This window comes from Mesitornis unicolor, unplaced genomic scaffold, assembly GCF_000695765.1.
Source record: "Mesitornis unicolor isolate BGI_N332 unplaced genomic scaffold, ASM69576v1 scaffold17717, whole genome shotgun sequence".
NCBI classification, from domain to species: Eukaryota; Metazoa; Chordata; class Aves; order Mesitornithiformes; family Mesitornithidae; genus Mesitornis; species Mesitornis unicolor.
Window position 1 is genome coordinate 22,893 of NW_010198580.1, and position 19,100 is coordinate 41,992.

Consider the following 19,100-nt stretch of genomic DNA (forward strand, 5'->3'; position numbering starts at 1 on the left):
TTGAGATGTCTTGGCTGGAAATATCTGGGAAAAATGAGTAGAGTCTTCATAAAGTTTGCAGAGTTTTGTTTTCATTCTGGACAAAGTGGCTTTGTCCCCTGTAATGGCTTATTGAGAATTAAGTATGTCACGCCGCTTCTTGAGAGTTTCTCCTGGTCTGTCAGAAGAAGAAAGGTGCTGCCTGCAGTGGCGAGGGCCAGCATTTAGATGTCAGCACTCACTGAGTGCTCCCTGGCTCAGGAGCCTTTGTCACTGCTGACGGACGCTGCTTTCATCTTCTGCAGGTTTTCATTTCTGTGAACTGCCTCAGCACGGATTTCTCCTCTCAGAAAGGAGTGAAAGGCCTGCCCTTGAATCTGCAGATCGACACCTACAGCTACAATAACAGGAGTAACAAACCTGTCCACAGAGCCTACTGCCAGATTAAAGTCTTCTGTGACAAGGTAAGGTTGGGTCGATGTAGCCTTTGGGAAAGGCTGTTCCACTGCTTAGCAGCTCTTTTTTTTCCTAATTCTGCCACTTGCTATTTTGGCTCGCTGAAAACTCCTGCGTGTGTTCAGCCTTTGCAAGGAAAGAATTTCAACCCTTCTACTTAGCTCATAAATGTTATGATGCTCTCAGATAAATGTGCTTGTCTCAAAATGCTGGAGCGCTGAGAGGTGTTCCTGAGCACTGACTTTGGAGAAAGATCAGTGCAAAGTCCTGCAGTGCCTTCAGTAGGAGAAATCATTGCCTTGTCTTTTTGCCCAAGCTATGTCATGTTGATCCTGTAACATTTCTTTGTGTGTTCATATGCATTTTTTATTTTAAAAAACAACTTGCACATCTTGTGAACAGGAAATATTGGTGTTTCCGTTATGCCTCTGTTAGATACAGCAGTATAATGAAGCCCGTTTTCAGGATGGATGGGTGCTGTAATTTGACTGCTCTGCCTAATGCATTTAGCACACAGAATTAACACCTTTCCCAAAGCCACTGTTCACCAGAAGCTGTGAAAGAAATGTAGCAGGAGCTGGGTTGAGAAAGCAGTTGTAAAAGCTTAACTGAGTTTGCAAAGAGGATGTTTCCTAATCTTTGCAACCTGTTCCTGCCTCAGCAGCCTTTTGAAGGACCAGAGCAAGTCATGTCCAATGTTGCTATTTCCAGAGTGACCAAGGTTGGGCTAAATGCTGCCTGGACTTTCCCAGTCCTTTAGATGGTTGTGAACCACACAGACTTCCTCTTTGCTGGCATCTTAATTGATCAGGGCCTCTCATTCTTTGCATCTGGGCTTCACGTTCATAGCACGGACTCTTTATGAGTGATATCCCAAATACCTCTCTGTGCAGCTGCAGGTCTGAGATGGTCTTGTCACCTCACGCCTGAGTCCTGTGCTGGCTTTGCACTGGTCACTGCGTGGTCTTGCCTTGGTGTCATTCCTCGGGACACAGCTGCACAGGTTAATCTGTGCCATTGCTCTGCCTCCACTTACCTCCCAAAATACATGGAGCCCTCTGAAGTCTGCCTCTGCTGGAGCATCCCATTGACCCATCTTGCCATGTTTTATTGTCCATCTATGGGCTTTTAAATAGGCTCCTCTGCTTTCCTGTACAGCTGGAAGAAGCTGCCTGCCAGTGTAAAGCTGCTCAGTCACCTTCCTTCAAGTGTCTCCTGAGATGCCTCCTGTTGTGATGATTTCTGCAAAGAATTTACTGGGGAGTTAACCAGTGCTCTCCAGGGCTATCTTAAAGACTTGCCAGTAGGCCTAAGAGGCTTGGGTCTCAGGGGCTTTCTTCAGGCTCTCTTTATTTTTTTTCCCTTCTTTCTTTTTTTTCCTTTTCCTTCCCTAAAATGAGACTGAGGCAAGTGTGTCATCTAAAGCTCTCTCATTATCTGGGACTCTTGTGTGTTACCAACCTGTATTCTTTACAAACCACTGAGTATAGACTTGCTGTGGGAAAAGGGAGATCTTCTACTCATAAGTTGTCCAGTCAATTACTAGCACTGAGCTAAAATTACTGACAGGCTTGTTCAACTGCTAATAAGAGAAATCAGTGGATGAATGGGAAGACCATGTAGCCAGTACATAGCTTAAAGGAAACCATTTGAGGCTATACCATAAATTTCAATGTCTTTTTTTCAAATGTATCTGATCCTGACTGTTGCTGAGCTCTGCTGACAAGGCAGAAAAGCCTGTTATCAAGTCACAACTTCTTTTTTTTTTTTATATGGGATTTGAGATGTGTTTACCTGGGCCCCTGTAGCCTGGAACAAGTTGACTATCATGTGTAACTCTGACTGTAGGTATGGGGGGGCAGAGGTTTTCTCAAAATGTGTGCTCTAGATGGATGATCAGGTTTTCCACAAGGAAGCAGGTGCTGTTCTGTAGCACAGTGTTTCATAGCAGAACTTTATTATTTCCACGTGAAAGGCAAAAAAAACCAGGGCTGGAGCCAAATCTGATCTGCTGTCAAGCTGAGATGTAATTATTTTGGTAAGGGAAGTCACAGAGGGGTGTGGGCCCAGCTGTGGGAGATTTGGGTGGGAGATTTGGGCTATCTGGTATACTGGGCTGTATCAGCTTCACGGGGTCAAGCAAAGCTGGCAATGCCAGTGTCTTCATTAGTATTTTTTTCTCTTTTGCGCAGCAGCTGCCTGAAGCTGCTCATGTCCCTGCTGTTAGGTGAGAGAAGAGATGATATGTGTTAATGCACATCAAATCTCTAGGCTGATTCTCCTTTTTATGGCTAGTGCAGATGTGCCCACTGCTACCTAACAGATATAGGCATCCTGTCACCTACAGAATATTGCTTTACTGGGAGGTCAGAAGGGCTCTTGCCCTTCTCCCATGCTGTGCATTAGACACTGTTTCCCACCCCGTTGCTATATGCCTTTTGACATCTCGTTTGCAGTAGCCAGTCTGGCTTTCCTTCAGCCCTGTGCAAGCATGTGGGTGTACTCTGGCAGCTTTGCAGAGGTGGGAATGAGAAATAATGGCTTCCTGTGGCCAGATAACTGTTACCTTTTACCCTGCTTTGCAGGAGGGTGCTGGGAGACAGGTAGAACTTGTGAATACCAGTTTGGGCAGTGATCTGGTGGTAGTACCGGGGTTAAGTGTTGAGGATCTCCTATGGGCTTATCACCTTATCCTGCTGGCTACGTACCATCCCTGACTTATCTCAGAGGCATGTGTGAGGTTATGAGGTGTCTATCTGGGCAGAGCTGGAGTAATAAACACAATTCCTCTACAAATTTTCTTCTTTCTCTCTCTCTCTGTCATAGCTGCCTGCACCTTGCAGAAAATAGGGCTCCTTTCCACACTGCTGCTTGGTTTGGAGGGCCAGGAACCATGGTGGAACTCTGGTTAGGTATCTGTGGGTTCCCCCATAGCCTGCCCCTGATAAAAAGAGAAGAATTGATGCCTGCTTTAAAATGTTGCATGTCTTCAGCCTGAGTCGGTGAAGGCTGATGTGGCTGCTGCCGGCAGTGCAAGTGCAGTGTGCATTTTGTGATCCAAGTGTGGCATGGCTTTTATAGATCAGGATTTAATGATGATCTAGTGAACTCTTAAACTGAGGAGACTGGTAATTTTTTATTGTTTTAAACACTTCGGATATATTTTTGCCTCACATTTCATGCGGTTGTTATAGCTGCAAGTACCTTTTGCCATCGTATCCCCATCTGACTTGAAAGAAAAGCAAGTGTGCATCTTGGATATGATTGTTGGATTTCATTAGTTGACAGGACTCAAAAGTAAGCAGATCTCAAAGTTGACATGCTCTGGCAAACCTGCAGCTCTTGTACTGTGTTGCAGACCTCCAAAAACACAGCTCTAGAAGAATCGGTTTTCTGCTCCTGCAGCCGAAAAAAAACCCCAAAAGGAAAAAGACGTTCTCTCTCTCACCCTTTCCTTGATCTTTTGTCTGGCAGGGAGCGGAGAGGAAGATCAGGGATGAAGAGCGAAAGCAAAGCAAAAGAAAAGGCAAGTGCACTGATCCCAGCTCTCAGTTGAATGCCTGTAAGTAGAAATATTCCATCGGTATTTTAAATACTAGATCTTATTTTGGTTGCAAATAACGTGTGTAGTGGAACTCTCCAAAGTCACTTTTTATCCCCTATGGAATAGTGTTCGTTTTAAGCGCTTGCTTATGGAGTTGTTAATTGTGTTTTGCAACACACCAGGTCACTTAGGACCTCACTTCTACACAATCTTCCTGCCCAAGACCTTCCTGTTATGCATTCAATAAGGTGTGGTTTTTAGCAGTTGAAATGGTAGGGTGAAGGTGTGATTTTTTTGGGACTCCTGGAGCACCTGAGCTCCAGGTGGCAGCGAGAACTGGAGCTGTTCCAAGCATTTCCAGCTTCCTTTTAAGCTTAGTCTTTAACTGATATTAAAAATGTGTCTCAACTGTGCAGCAAGTGGTGGCAACCTTGGGACTGAGCCTGCAGCCTCCCAGCCCTATGCTCACTCCTGTGCAGCAAAGTGGTCCTTAGTGAATAATTTCAACAGAAGTTGTTTCTGCATGTGTGAAGGATGTGAAGACCTCAATACTCGTAGTATGTAAAGGCTGTGGAGCTTGTTCTCTTCCCTGTAACTGCTGCAGATGATTGGATGACCATTCACCAGCTTAGAGGAAAATGTATCTCCATGTTTTCCCTTTGCATGGGGCAGATGCGTGCTCTCTCTTGCTTGTCAGAGCTATGCTCTTAACAGCCCAACTGGTTTGACAAGCGTACACCTCACGGCTGGCTGGACAGTGTTTTCCTGACACAGCAAACCCAAGCTGCTGGAGCAGCTTCAGAAGAAGATAATGCTGTGAGGGAACCCGTTTGCTCAAGGGCAGTTGCAGAAAGGGCTGGGCTTTTGGGTTTTTTCCCTGAAGTACATCATGAAAGGTAGGTTGAGCATAGTGTTAGTGTTCACAAATGTAGCCCCAGTGGCTCCCAGAGGATTACTGCATGCAGCACTTTGCATAATAGCTGGAAAGTGCGAACAGTTTCAGTACTGATTTCCAGGATCTTATGATTTTACAAAAGCTGCTTTCCAGTGGGAATTTCCTAGGCTCAGAATTAGCCTGATGTGATCTTCGTTTTCCTGGAAAGCACAGTCCATTGCTGTTTAGTTCTTGTGTGGGAAGTTTTTGATTGCTTTAAGCTATAAGCTGTTATACTTTCCTCCAGGATCACAAATGCCATCAATAGCAGAAATAGTTTGTGACTTCTGGACAAAGTTCTTTTTACAGGGACTGAGCAATCTTTAAAAAAAATCCATTTTCCAATGAAAAAATAAAGTAGTATATTTCCCACTGGGAATATGAGAAGTCAAGTGTTGATTTGACCCAAAATGAAAATGTTTCCGCTTGTTAAAATGAGTGGAAGTCTTCAGCTGGGGTCAGTTTGACATTGACATGTCTGAAGCGCAGTTTGAGGCACTTCCTGCCTCTCTCTCTCCCAAACGGGTCTTTGTGGGTGAAGTTTGTTCACTCAGTGCCTTGTGTCCATATCAACTGGTACATCATAAGAACTGAAGTGCTCTGTGGGACGCAGTGCTGGTCCTGGTGGCGATCGTGAACTGGGGTTTGGCAGCTTGGGGTGACCAAGATGAACAATGAGATGAACAAAAACATAAAAATTGAAAGTGTGGAATCGAAATGTAACTCTAAATGTCGCAACTTGCAAGAAACAGTACTTGTACCACCTCTGCAGTGGTGGTATGGTGGTGCTCTCTTTGAGGGGCTTCCAGCTGGAACCATGTGGGTTGTAGGTCGTCTCTGTCTTCTTTCTGCCTTCCTGGTATAGGAAATCCAGAAACCTTTTGGGGGAATAGATAGGGAGAACGGGGGATTTGAACTAGCTTTTGCCTTCTGTTTGGGTGCTTTACTTGACATGTGGAAGACCTGGGTTTGTCAACTGGGATGACTGTTCTCCATCCCAGTGTAATACCTGAACAAAGTCAAGTGGCTTACTTGGAGAGATGGAGCAGAATTCTACTGCTCTGTGAAATGAACTGTTTCCTCAGGGTCCAGGCACTCAGAGGTAGACAACCCAATTTCAAAGTCCTCCAACACGGGAGCTTTTCCCTTTGATCCTGACTGCAGAGTACCCTTGTTCAACAGCGTATGTGCCTCTTAAATGATGTACAAAAGCCACAGCCCTGTCAGTGTCTTCACTGTCCTCTACTCCAATCTTCGGTCTTCCTGCAGTTTCTGATGTCAAAGTGCCAATGCTCCCCTCACACAAACGTACAGACATCACCATCTTCAAGCCCTTCATGGATCTGGACACCCAGCCAGTCCTTTTCATTCCTGACGTTCACTTTGCGAATCTTCAGCGTGGTGCTCACGTAAGTAAAGCTCATGGGTGAGGCAGCTATGGGATGGACTTGCAAAAAGCTTAGGATGCTCTGTGTGTGTATATCTATATGAAATGCCAGACTGTCTGTGCCGATGCTGTAAACAAATACAGGCTGAGTCTCGTGTGAGCAGGAGATGCAGCTCCTAGATGCATTGGCTGGAGTTAACTGGGATGCTTTCTGATCAAATTATTTCCCTACAAACGCCTGTTTCTATGAGCCTGAAAAAATGTTTTCCACAGCATCTCCAGCCAAGGTCATTCTTTGAACGAGCTGCAGGCTGGTTGTCCCCTGTAGAGTCCATTGAGTCCCCGGTGTGCTGCTGTAGACTTTGGGCTGCTGCTGTGGGGCGAAAAGCTGTTGTGTGGAGCTGGCGAGTGTTGGCCACATGATCTGCCAGGGCGCCCTGCTTCAGTTCCTGGAAAGTCCCAGCTGACAGGAAACTGGAAAGGAAAACGTTAGAGTGCAACCAAGTTTCAAAATCTTGAACTTTCCTGTGCCAGGAGTCCTGGCATGCTCTAACAGAATTGAAACATTACTTTTTAAGTGTTGCCTAAACTCCTAGTAGGGATAGAGAAAAAGCTTGTATAACTAAGGCTGACTTTTCTGCGTGTTTTCCTGTGCTGAGCTCTGTCAGAAGAAAGCTGGTTAGCTCTCATATATTCCTATCTCTTTTGTTTGAGATACTTTCATTTGTTTTTATGAAATGAGGTAAAGATGATGCTTACTGGCTTTTGGAAGATTGAGCCAAAGTGTCGTTTGATACAGGTTTGAAAGATAATAAGAGAAAATGAATTCTAGTTCTGGATAAATTTTCACAACCCTAAATGCAAGTATTATTTGTGTATTAAAATGAAGACCAATGTTTATTGCTTGGACCAAAGTGTCTGTCTTCCAGTAGTGTGGCTGTGGCTGGCTCCCTGCCTGATAGCCTTGGTTTCCCCCGAGTCCTGTATTGATGAGTGAGTTGGGTGGGCGAACCATCTGCCTGTCCCTTGCAGCTCCTGCCGCAGGCTCAGGAGTTCCCTCTCCTTTAACTTGATGCTGTTGGGCCTCTGTGCATGGATGCAGCAGGATTGCTGTTCCATGCCAGTGACTCCTTAATGCAAACAAGGCTATTGCTAAGAGGCTATTAGTAGATAGCACTTAGGAGGAGGAGAGAGCATTACTGACAAGACCATGTTACACTAGCTAATGGGTCTGTCCTTGTGCAACTTTGTTTTGTGGCTTTGAGAGCCCTTTGTAGTGTTTTCCGAGGACTGAGTACCACGTAAAGTTCTCACTAACTAGATAATTCGGCCTGTGTTTTCTATGTCAAGAAAGTCTCTCCTTTGTTTTAAAAGGTCCTTCCTGTTGCCTCAGAAGAACTGGAGGGTGAAAGGTAAGAGCTGTGCTACTTCAGCCTACCAAGATCTTGCCTTCAGACAGAGAGGGGTAAGTCCCTGTAGTTGTACCACTGCTGACTTTTTGCCCTGTCAATGACAGCTCCAACCTGAAGAGAGGAGCCTATATCGGTGAAGAGGACTTCATTGCTACTCCGAATAAGATGGCCAGAATAGAAGAGCCAAAAAGAGGTATTACTTTCTTCTTTCAGAGGCTGAACTATTCGAGTATTTGTCCATCATGATAGAGAGATGCATTGAGGTTTAGAGTTGTTTTAATTTATTTTCAAGTGTTCTTTAGCCTGATTTTTCTGGCTTTGAATAGTAATAGATTGAGTTTGTATGTATCAGGATGTAGTTCAGCTCTGCAAGTGTGTTAGTGTCAGAATTTCTGTGTTTTTCTGCCAACTCAGACATTAATTGGCTCTGAACCTGTAAAGAAAGAGACACAAAGGAGGTGGACAGCTTACCAATCTCTTTGGTGGACTGGAGGAGAAAATTTATCATGTAATCCACTATGAAATACATTGGAAATATTTTCTAGGAGTTTAAGCAATTAATGTCAAGAACTGGTTCTGGATATAAAACTGTTGCATCTTTCCTGGAGCAAACAAACAGGCTGCTCACAGCCAGACTGAGAGGTCTGCTCATTTTTAACCTGTCGTCAGCCTTTGCAATTTTATGTGGGGTTGGATGGTGCTGTGATGTTGTAGGAGATGGGAAGTCACTTTGGAGATGGTCTAGAGGATTGGTCTGATGACAGTTGTATGTGGAGAGACCATGACAAAGCTTAAAGGATTAAAAGAGGAGGATTGAACTTGTGATGCGGTGAAGGTTAAGTCTAGCAAGTCTGACCTTAATGGGGCTGTACTTCTGTAGTCTGGATAAGCTAATAAGGAAAGATGGATTTTATAAAAGGAGTTTAGGCTTTTTTGTTTATCTTGTTGCTGTATGCCATAAAACAGGACCAGAGAGATCTTCTCTCCTTTGGCTTGTGTGTCCTCTGGCCTGTGCTCTAACTGAGGAGAGTGTATGTGCTGTCTTCCTTTTTTAAATCTGTAGTCTTCCTTTTATAAATCTGCCTTTAGCAGAGGACACCCATTGAGGTGCTGTGCTGTGCTGTCCTGAGTTCACCCTGTTCAATCAGATAAGGCAGTAATTGCTCCATGTTGCAGGTGTGTCAGAGCTGTGGCTGATGAACCCTTGCTAACAACCCAGGCTGCAATACCTACTCATTAGAAGATAGATTAAAGACAGCAAAGCTGTTAAAAGTCCAAGCTTTCTTGCTCTCATGGCTTATTCCTGAGCCTTAATGCAGTTTTTAATAAGCCTGATGTTACATACGATGACTCTCTGCTAGCTTGAGAATGCTAGGGATGTTTGGCTAATTGGGTTTCTAGTTCTTTGGTTCCCCTCCTAGCAGAAGACTGAGTCTATGTTGTGTCAGCTGGGGTGGTATGAGTATTCCCGAAACATGGAGAGGGATAGGAAGAGAGATAAGGCAGCATAGGAGGGGCAGAGGACTGTACAAATAAATTATTTAAAAATGAGAAAGTGGCTAGGATGGCTTCACCTGCTGTGATAGCATCTGGCACATCATTTGATTGTGCAGGGTCTTACAGCAGATGACCTGTGAGATATGGATACCAAAGGGTCTCAGAGCTGTGTGTTTTGCATTCCACCTTTGTGTTTCAAATAAAACTGTCTTTTCAAATAGAGACAATAGTAAATAGAGAAAAATTTAAGTAGTATTCTGACAATAAAGATGTTTGAGCACACACAGTATTTCTGTGTGCAAGAAGTATGTTTTGAGCTAACCTAGCTATGCATGGTTTTGGTGCAGTCTTCAGTGTATATTGAATGTACATATGCTTATCTTTTTATCAGATTCTCAATGTATATTGCTCTGTACTTAGTCACTATGATATACAGTCCTTGTGTGTGTGTGTGTGTGTGTATTTACACACACGTATACAATTGTTTTTGAGGAGTGATTATGCAGTAAACTCCTCTCTCCAATTTGCTTTTCAGTGTTGCTGTATGTCCGAAAAGAGTCAGAGGAAGTCTTTGATGCACTGATGTTGAAGACGCCGTCTCTGAAGGGTCTGATGGAAGCAGTAAGTAACAGGGCTGGTTTGTAGTCCTTGCCTCCAGTTTGAGAAGTGCATGTGGTCCCTGGCTATCCAGTCCTCAGTCTCCTGAAAATCCAGGTGTGTCAAAGCTTGATGACTGTATAAGTCATCTTGAGACTGAGATAGTCCCAAAATGCCAGGCACTGCTGGAGAGAGCCTTTAGGATCACTTCTTCTGCAGACTCGGCTTTGGCCAAGCTGTAGAAGCAGCTGCGTAGGTCTCTTCCTAGTTTTGTTAAGAAATGGTCAACACATTCGCACTTTGAGTGTCCCTAATGTCAGAGAGGATATTTTAATTAGAAGATGGAGTGATTTCCAGAATGTGTTCAGTGGCTTGGGTTTATTTCAGCCTATCAGAGCCTTTGTTTGAGAGCCTCCCCCTTCATATGAAGCTTATGAAGAGCTCCAGGTCCCAGCTTCTAAGTGTGCTTGAAGACTTTTATGTATCTGTGTACATGTGCATGAAATTGCTCTCCGGTACTTGACTTGAAAATAGCCTTCCACTACCCCTGCTGCTGCAGTGCTGCAAAGGCAATACAGAGCTTAACTCCAAGGAGTGCTGTAATGTTTGGCACAAACTCAAAACTGATGTTTCTGGCTGCCTCCTTCTGTGACTAATGCCTTGTTGGTTCTCAGAGGATGGGGGTTTGGGGCTATACAGCCAGGTCTAAGTGTTTAGTTTTGGGACCCATTGATGGCTCTGTAACCTGAGGCTCTCTGCAGGCTGTGGGGCTTTGCCAGCACAGGAAGGCTGGAGATGGGGGCTATTGAGGAGGGGGCATGAAGACGTGAACTCCCCATGGTTCTGAAGCGGAGCTGCACCGCTGTTGTTTTGCTTGGACTTCTTAAAGCAAGGAACCGAGTATTCACAACTTCAGCTTGGAGAAAACTCTCTGTGCATTTGCATCCTGAAACAGCGCTTGGTTTTGTACTTGCTGTTGGTCTGACAGAGCACTTTGCCAAAGCAAACCAGGTTTGGTTTACTGACCTCGTGACTCTGGAGGTTTGCGATGAAGTGCCATGGTTTAGTGGCCGTGGTTTCACGCTGAGGTCACCCTGCTGGGTAAGGGGGACACTTCTGCTCAGCTCATGTCCTTAGCAGCACTGGTCTTCACTCTGTTGCTATTTTCTTCCCACGCCAGCTGCTGTGATGACTGGTTTTCGCCTGATCCCTCTAACACTGAATTTAAAAATGTTTTTTTTTTTATATGCTAAGAGAACAGAGAGCCAAGAGAAAGTAAGAACCAGGGTGCAGGGTGGTTTTTTAATGCGAGGTCTCTTTGGTGTGGGGGCAGGGGGTTGCTGTACGAGAAGTCAGTGGCCAGGCTTAGAACATGATTAAAATTTTTGCACAGAAGTTGGAAAGCTGCAGAGGAGGGGTTCTTATCTGTAGGCTTATGCTGTGGTTTAGGATTTAGTATTGGTTTTGTGGGTTGCAGAGCAGTTGTTTTGATCTGCAGACCTTTTTTTGTTACTTTCTGTAAAATAGTAGGTAAAGACAATGCCAGCCGTCTCCTTGCTTAACCAGTGCTTGCTTGCTTTTGTTCTAGATATCTGACAAGTATGAGGTGCCTTTTGATAAAATAGGAAAAATCTTCAAAAAATGTAAAAAAGGGTGAGTATATGTACCTATGCAGCAACTGTCAGAGAATAGGAACTCTTTCCAAACCTGTAGGCAAATCTGCTCTATAATTTCTCCATGCACTGCACATCTGCAAATCTGATTTGCAGATGTGTGTGTACATGCAACATGCTAATGATGTTTCAGTGTCATTCATAGAGCAGAAGACTGGAATGATCCTATAGAAATGTGTAGTCTGTTTCCTGGGTAAATACAAGCCACGAGACCTCTCTGAGTTAATTCCTATTTAAACTAGATTTGATTGTGTCAGAAGAAGAAGATTTCAGTTTGTTTAAAGACTCCCGGTGATGAAGAACCTACGTTAACCCATGTTAAATAGTTCCACTGGTTAACTGTACTCACCATTTGGCTACAATTACTAAACCCGGTTGTCTTTTTGTGTGCTAAATTGAAGAGAACTCTACTTGCAAAGTACCTGTTCCACACAGAGGCCACACTCCGCAGTCTTTTTATTTTGTAACATAAATAATTGAATTCCTGAATATATGTCTGCTTTTGTTTCTCCTTTTAATCACAGTAATTTTGTTTTGTTCTGTTTTGTTTTTCTCTAAAGTCACTTTGGTGTCTTAGCCCCTTCCCCAAAGCCCCTCTGGCTGGAGAAATAACATCCTTTAATCACCTTTGGAACGTAGTTTCAAGAGTTGTGCTTTCATAGCAGAATAACTGCAGAAGTTTCAAACTGAAGGTAGCTAAACCACCCCTGAGGACAGCTTAGTGTGTGTGTATGCACACACGAACACACACATACAGGTGTTAACTGGGAGCAGCCAGACATCGGTAGTTTCTTCCCCGCAAGCTCCGTAGGGTTTTGTGCTGGTTGTTTTTAGCTGTCAAACCAACCACTCCAGAGCCCCAGGGTTGACCAAGTGACTGCAGCTTCAGAGGAATTTCTGTAGTTCAGAGATCTCCCTCCCTGGTCCAGGAGCCAGAGTTAACCCCTTTGTACAGACCCTAGAAGCGCAGCTGCAAGCCTTGGTGGCAGCTTTGGGTAAGAACAGTGAGATCTGCTGTAGGAAGCCTTGGGTCATATGTAGGTGAGCAGGGACCTTGCATTACCTGTGGACAGTCCAGGCTCTCTGAGATTTGAGGGCACTTTTGCCGTCTTTGGCATTTAGCACTGTAGTAATTTCTCTGACTTACTTTATTTTTCCAGCATTCTGGTCAACATGGACGATAACATTGTGAAACACTATTCTAATGAAGATACCTTCCAGCTGCAGATTGAGGAAGTTGGAGGATCCTACAAGCTCACTCTCACTGAGATCTAAGATCGTGGATCCTCTATGGATTTTAAACAAAGGTCTCAAGTGAACATTTTCCCATAATTTAGGATGTCAGGCAAAACACTCATCGCCTTCTCCAGAAGAATGTTGACTTGTTCTGGGGAGCAGAGCAGTGTTTTTGCTTTATACGTTTGTGTTTCTATTCGGTCCAAAGAACACTGTAATGCTCGTGACCTTATTTGCACTTGAAATGAGTGAGCAAAGATCAGCGATTAAATAGAGAGGATGTATAAAACACTAGTAAATACGGGAGGGGAAAACTGGAAGGTGGCCTTTTAGAGTGGTGATATCTTATTTATCTATTCAGTAACCATGTTTGAGTCCATTTATCAGCTGATACCATTTTATTGGACTGGTTTCTGCTATGTAGAGCTGCAATACTACTAATTGACACTAGTAGAAATTGTGTGCAGGTTGGAGAAAAATCTTTATAATGTTTACTCTTGAACGGGGCAGACTGTTGAAATCACTTGTGTCATTGGGGGGAATGTAAAACTGCCTTGCTTATGAAGAACTCGCCTTAGTAACTGTGTGAACTCTCATCAGATGAAGCTATATTGTATATAAGTGCAATATATTTTTGAAGGTTTGTAAATGTGTACATACAAGTTATATATAATATATATAAAATATGGTGTTCTGTATATACCGTGAATATATGCAATGAAGCCCATCTAAAAGGATGCCATATACAGAGAAAACAGATATTTAACGTAGCTATTTAAAAACAGACAAACCCTTAACACGCACCAAAGGTGAGCACACATTTGTACATTCATAGAAGGCACAAGAGACCTGCTTGTTCAACATAGATACTTCTATGTGGAAGGAAAAAGGTACCAGCTCTCTCTTAAACCCTCCTGCACAGCCCGGCAGTGGCAGCCCTGGCTTCTCTGAGCTGCCAGTCTGACCCCTGAAGTGGCTGTGTGTGCTGCCCTGGGAGGTGATTTGGGATGAGTCTGAGACCTCAGTCCTGAGAGGAGCTGTGCACTTGCAGTTCCCTTGAAGTGGCACTTCAGGGGGTCAGGAAGGGTGGGATTTTTTTTTTTTGTATCGGTGTACGTAAGGCTCGGGCTGGATGGACCTGTGGGTTGGAGCCAGCTTGTAAGGTCCTAGGATGTTGACAGGTGGAAGTGCACGGGCAAGGCTTTTGGGAGAGGAAGGTGGCATCCTGGCTCAGCAGGCCAAGCGTTAGCAGGGACATGAGGCTGCAAGCAGGTCAAGCATTCCTGGTGTATGTACATAGCATTGACCAGCTGCTGAGGTGGAGAGACCAAATAGGAGCAGCTGGTAGCAAGCATCCTGAGCCTAGCCACAGCTGGGAGTGCCAAACACCTCCAAAAAATGCTGTTTTGCAGTAGATGGTACAGTTTTACTCATTGTGTGCATATGATTATGAAGGAAAGGACCTGTCTGGTTAGGAGCAAGTGAGAGGAACATTTAAACAGCGGCACTTAGCTCCAAGGCAAAAACCTGCATTACGGGATGGGCAGATGAGCGTGAGTATCAGGTCCAGAGTCACTCAGTGCTTTTGTTAGGGATCTGGATAACCAAAGAGAGGTTTGTAATGTTTTCAGACAGCACAAAGCTGGGAAGAGCTGCATGTGCCTCACCTGGGTCTTGAAGGTCAATCTGGATAGGCTGGAGAAAGCCTGGCAATGTAGGATATGATTCTACTTAATGGCTAATGATTCTACTTAATGAACTGTAACCAAATGTTGTTTAGCTGTGTCATGCTGCTGTTTGGAAGAGGGAAGCAAATGCCACATTGAGTCAATAAATGGGAGCACGGCCTGCAAGAAATAGGAGACCTGCCTTTTGCTTTACTTGGCGTCACCAAGCCCTCGGCTGGAGCACTGAGCCCAGCCTTCCCAGCACAGCCCAATCCTATCGGGTGTCCCAGAGAGGCCAGTCCTTCAGTCAGAGCTCATGGCTTCTGAGGAGGAAGGGCTGGATGTGTTGCATAGTGAGTGGCCTTCTTGAGGAGGGAAGGTTGAGGGGAGCAGCCTCCCAGCACGTGGAAGAGTTCTCCTGGTCCATCACAAGCACAATGAGGAGTAGTGGGCTTAAATTGCAGAAATCCAGGTTAGGTGTCAAGATGTTTTCTCTAGCGAGGAGGTTGCCCAGTGAGTTGGTGGAGTTTGACATTGGAGGTCTTCAGAGCCAGTCTGGGCAAAGGTGTATGTGGACTGTCACAGGTAGAGGTGATTCTCCCTTGGTGCTGAGACTGGGTGACCACTTAAAAGTCCCTCCCCACCATATTTTTTTAATTATTTACATGAAACATAGTATTTCTGGGATTTGTGTTCAGACCAATCCTGAATTGGTTCATAGGTAGACCACTCCATTCCCCCCTCTTCCATTGACAGTCCCCATGAAGGCTTGCCAATGCTCTGCACACCGTGCTATTTGCTCTGAGGCTGGAGTTGAGCAAACTCCATGTGGGTGCATCCATGACTGGGGTGCATGGATGGAGCCTGTGGGCTCAAAGGCGATAAGCTGACATGCAGCACAGCACTGAAGAGACTTGGCCAACACATCCCACCCCACAGGAAACCACCGCCTGCAGAGCAGAGCAGCCACAGAACTTGTACCCAGCCAACACCAACCCAACTTGGGCTTCCCTTCATCAGCCACAGGGAATAATGTTACTATGGCAAGGGAATTTTTTTTAACCTGATATATAGAATACGTATATATATTTACACATTTTTATTGGAAATTGAAGTTTTATTACAGAAACTCAGCCTAGGGTCAGGGAAGTAGATTTAGAGTCTCCATAGAGGTAGGATTGACAGGAGCGTTATTTCTTTGTACTGTTTAATGAAGTATGTGAACTAAATCTGACGATTGTTTTCCACTATGAGGTATTCTGGGACACGGGTCTTATAACAGTAGCAGCAATGTCATGTATGTTTTGTGAAACTGATTTTTTTGGTTTTGCCTGCTGTTTTTTAATTGAAAATGTATTTTAAACCAAGCTATTAAATTTTATATGTTTATTTCTAATGATGAGTCTTTTATCTAGTACACTCATCTGCCCTTCCCCTTTATTTTTCCCTTGTTATTCCCAAGTAAGAAAGAGCCAGGAACATCCCTGGCTGCCAGGTCTAGGCTGCTTCCTGTTGTCATCAGCCCACAATTGCTACAGGGAGTGGTGGGTGCCTCTCACTCAGTTAAAGTCCCTGCTCATTCTCCAGACTAACCCCAACACAGCTGCTGCTCTGGTGTCCAGGGAGGCGTTTGGTTCCTCTTTTCCCCTGTTAGAAAATGTCTGGACAGGCTGTAGCTGGCTCCCCAGCTCCTGGGGCAGCTTCTGTTGGGCACAGGCACCTTCCCAATCTCTGGGCTTGCATTGCCGTGCCTAGGGAGCAGCGTGGGAGGCAGATTTCTGGGCAAGAAAAAGGCACTTTGTATCTATTTGTCTACTTATTTCTAGTCCTAGTATTGGCTGCATGCACAGAGTTTGTGTCCAAGATGAAGGAAGGTGCTGCAGGACATCACCTAGCAAGTCCTGGGGTGCCCTGGGTGATGCAGAAGTGCAAGGGGACCCCAGGTGTCATCTCCACCCAAGTTGGTGCCCACTGAAAGGCTGAGCGGGGTTGAGCCCCCATGCAGTTGGTTTACGGTGTGGTGGCCATCTCACAGCAAACCTCAGTGTGAGGATGGACCTGTTGCGGGGCTGGCGTGAAATGGCAGTGGTGCTGCTGCCTCTGCAGGTGTGCGACAGCTTTGTCTTCCCATGCGCTTACACAATGTGCGCCCACACTGTCGCTCCTCCCGCCACCCTGTCAGCCCTGTTCATCTGGTGAATTTAAAGAAAGTGTGGTTTAAAGCAGCTCTCGTCTGCAGTGGAGCATCGGGGGATGAAAGGTGAACTCCCAAAGATGCAGCTGTGAACTCCCAAGCCAGGCGGCCTTGCAGGGAGATCTATGCTGCTTCCCTGGGGCATGACTCGGGGCTCTAACATCACCATTAAGCTTTTAAGATCTGATCTTTGGTTTTGGTTTGGGGTTTTTTGGTGGTTTTTTTCTTTTTTTTTTTTTTTTTTTTTTGGGAAAGCTGGATTCTGCAGCTTATTCAAGGATCTTTTGTCTATACAAATTAATTGCAGGAGCTTTTTCTCAAGGCTTTGCAAGAGCATGGAGCTTACATGCTCCTCTGGTTGGTTGGTTTGTTATTTTAGATTATTTAATTTGTTATTATGATTAAACCATTAAATATTAGATTATATTTAGATGACCCTTCAACTACATGAATTCCTCTAATAAAAAAATAAGAGCTCTTACAACTTAGTTTGCAGTTTGTCCTTGGACTATCCTACTGCATCACCAGTGCTCTTCATTGGGTACCTTTGCATAGCACACAATACTGCAGAAGGGATATTTTGTTTTTTGTTTTTCTTGGCTGGTTTCTGTAGCTGCTGCGGCTGAGGTGGTTGCAGGGCTTTTGGTGCATCTTGCAGTTTTGTGTTTGCGCAGGGCGATGCTCCATTACCCCATCGATGTGTTTGCCTCTGCTCACAGCCCATGAATGGACAGGATGCCCGCTGGCTTAAGTGTTATTTGTTTTGCCATCTCTCCAGCACAGCTACGCTGCAGATGTGTGCGCAAATACCAGCTGGTGACCGGTGTCAGTGCGTTGAACCTGTGTGCTCCCGCTGCAGCCCTGGTGGTCTCAGGGGACATCCCCAGCCTGGTGTTGGCCCACAGGTTGGTCACCCCTGCTGCAGCTCAACGGGTGGGAAGCACACACCGGACAGGGGAAAAGTGCATGGCTGAGCCTGGCAGCAGCTCTGAAGAGTGAGAACACGATGGGAAAGGGTTTTTAATGCCTGAGGGTTTGACACCTGGAGGTGAGGACAGCCCTGGGCTCTGGGATCGATGGCAGCAAGGGGTGATGGGAAAAAGTGGTGTCAACTGGAGTGAAATCTGGAGTAGGGGTGAAGTGATGTGGGGAAGGGCAGGCAAATCAAAGCCTGTGGTTCCTCAGCACTAGGGAAATCAAGTCCTATGGTTCCTCGGTGGGCGAGGGGAGCTGGATGCACCCCTGGCCAGGCAGTGCTGGCCCTGCCAACCCATCTAGTCTGCACCTGCAGTTTCTGGGCTTGATGGCTCAGAGTGAAGAGGTGCAGTCCTGCACCACTGTCAGACAGCCCAGCTTCAAGCAGCTTCTCTGCTCCAGCTGTCGGTACACACCTGGGCAGAGCCTGATCCCCAGCCTGGGGAGATTGGAGTGGCTGCCGTGGGCAGGGACCATGCCATGGGGCGATGCTCAGCCCTTCTCCAAGAGGTGATGGGTGCCCAGGGACAAGGGTGTGGGGGCACAGGGATCGGCATCAGCTCTGCTGGGTGCCTGCGCCAGTGGCACGAGAGTTGTTGCCAGCACTTGGTTTGATGCCGGTTTTAATTCTGTCATGATAAGATTTGCTTGATTTTTTTTCTTAAGTAAATAATTACATGAGCTTTGCAAATATTAATACTTAAATAAAGGAAAAACAATCACTTGGTGGTCAGCTCTTCAGGTCATGTCTTCACAGTTCCTCTCTGTGACTCTTCTTGCTCCAAATACTTTGCTTTGAGCCCATCAGCCAGCGCTAGCCAAGGGCTTTTGGAGGCCCTAAAGCAGCCCTTGCTCTCCCATTGGCTTCTGCTCTGTGTGCTTAAAAAAGAGCCCAGGCTGCAGCTGAGAGGCTGGTTGAGGCACGTACGAAGCCCCAGGTCAGGATAACGCGTGAGACAGAAGGAGACAGTTATAAAAGCTGTGATGGTAAGCTAAAAAAAATTGGTTGCTGCTTGAATCACCCCTTACTGTACCACGTGGCTGTTCCCAAATGGGAAGCCTCATGGCAGTCCTGAGCTTTGCCTGCGAGTGACCCCCAGCCTGGCCTTGGCAGGGCTGAGCCGTGCCCCTTGGGATGCTGCGTGCCTGGGGGCTTCCTGGAGCTCAGCAGGGGTGACGGTTTTGGTGAGAGAGGGGCCCAAATCCACCCGATCTCTGTGGAGGCGCACCTTGTCCCTGCTCATCTGTATGGGCTGTGGGGCTGGGGACTGCAACACTGCCCTATCTGTGGCTGGCAGCTCCCTCAAGACCCCACACCGACCTCTGTTGCTTTTTTAAAAGGCAATTTTGAGCCCTCCTCCAGGACTTCAATTTGGAAGATGCCTCAAGGGGAAGATAAGTGAAAAGGATGATTACTACCCTGAATCGTGCTCCTTTGCTGTGCCTGCCCCCCCACCCCCGAAGTCCATACTTCATTTCCTAAATGCTCAGGGTTAATGATGCTGTTCAATGTAATCAGATTTAGCAATATTTAAGTTCTTGGCAAAAT

General features: G+C 45.6%; 1 protein-coding gene across 1 annotated transcript in view; it reads left to right on the forward strand.

Moving 5' to 3' along the window:
• The window catches only part of GRHL1 (grainyhead-like 1 (Drosophila)), a 32,797-nt gene extending 20,043 nt beyond the window's left edge, over positions 1 to 12,754 (forward strand). The window contains exons 8-15 of the mRNA XM_010189188.1: positions 285 to 443; positions 3,910 to 3,961; positions 6,183 to 6,322; positions 7,675 to 7,712; positions 7,817 to 7,905; positions 9,745 to 9,830; positions 11,395 to 11,459; positions 12,640 to 12,754. Of these exons, the coding sequence (XP_010187490.1) occupies positions 285 to 443; positions 3,910 to 3,961; positions 6,183 to 6,322; positions 7,675 to 7,712; positions 7,817 to 7,905; positions 9,745 to 9,830; positions 11,395 to 11,459; positions 12,640 to 12,754 (744 nt within the window). The remainder of the gene's footprint in view (positions 1 to 284; positions 444 to 3,909; positions 3,962 to 6,182; positions 6,323 to 7,674; positions 7,713 to 7,816; positions 7,906 to 9,744; positions 9,831 to 11,394; positions 11,460 to 12,639) is intronic.
• The last annotated feature ends 6,346 nt before the right edge of the window (positions 12,755 to 19,100 follow it).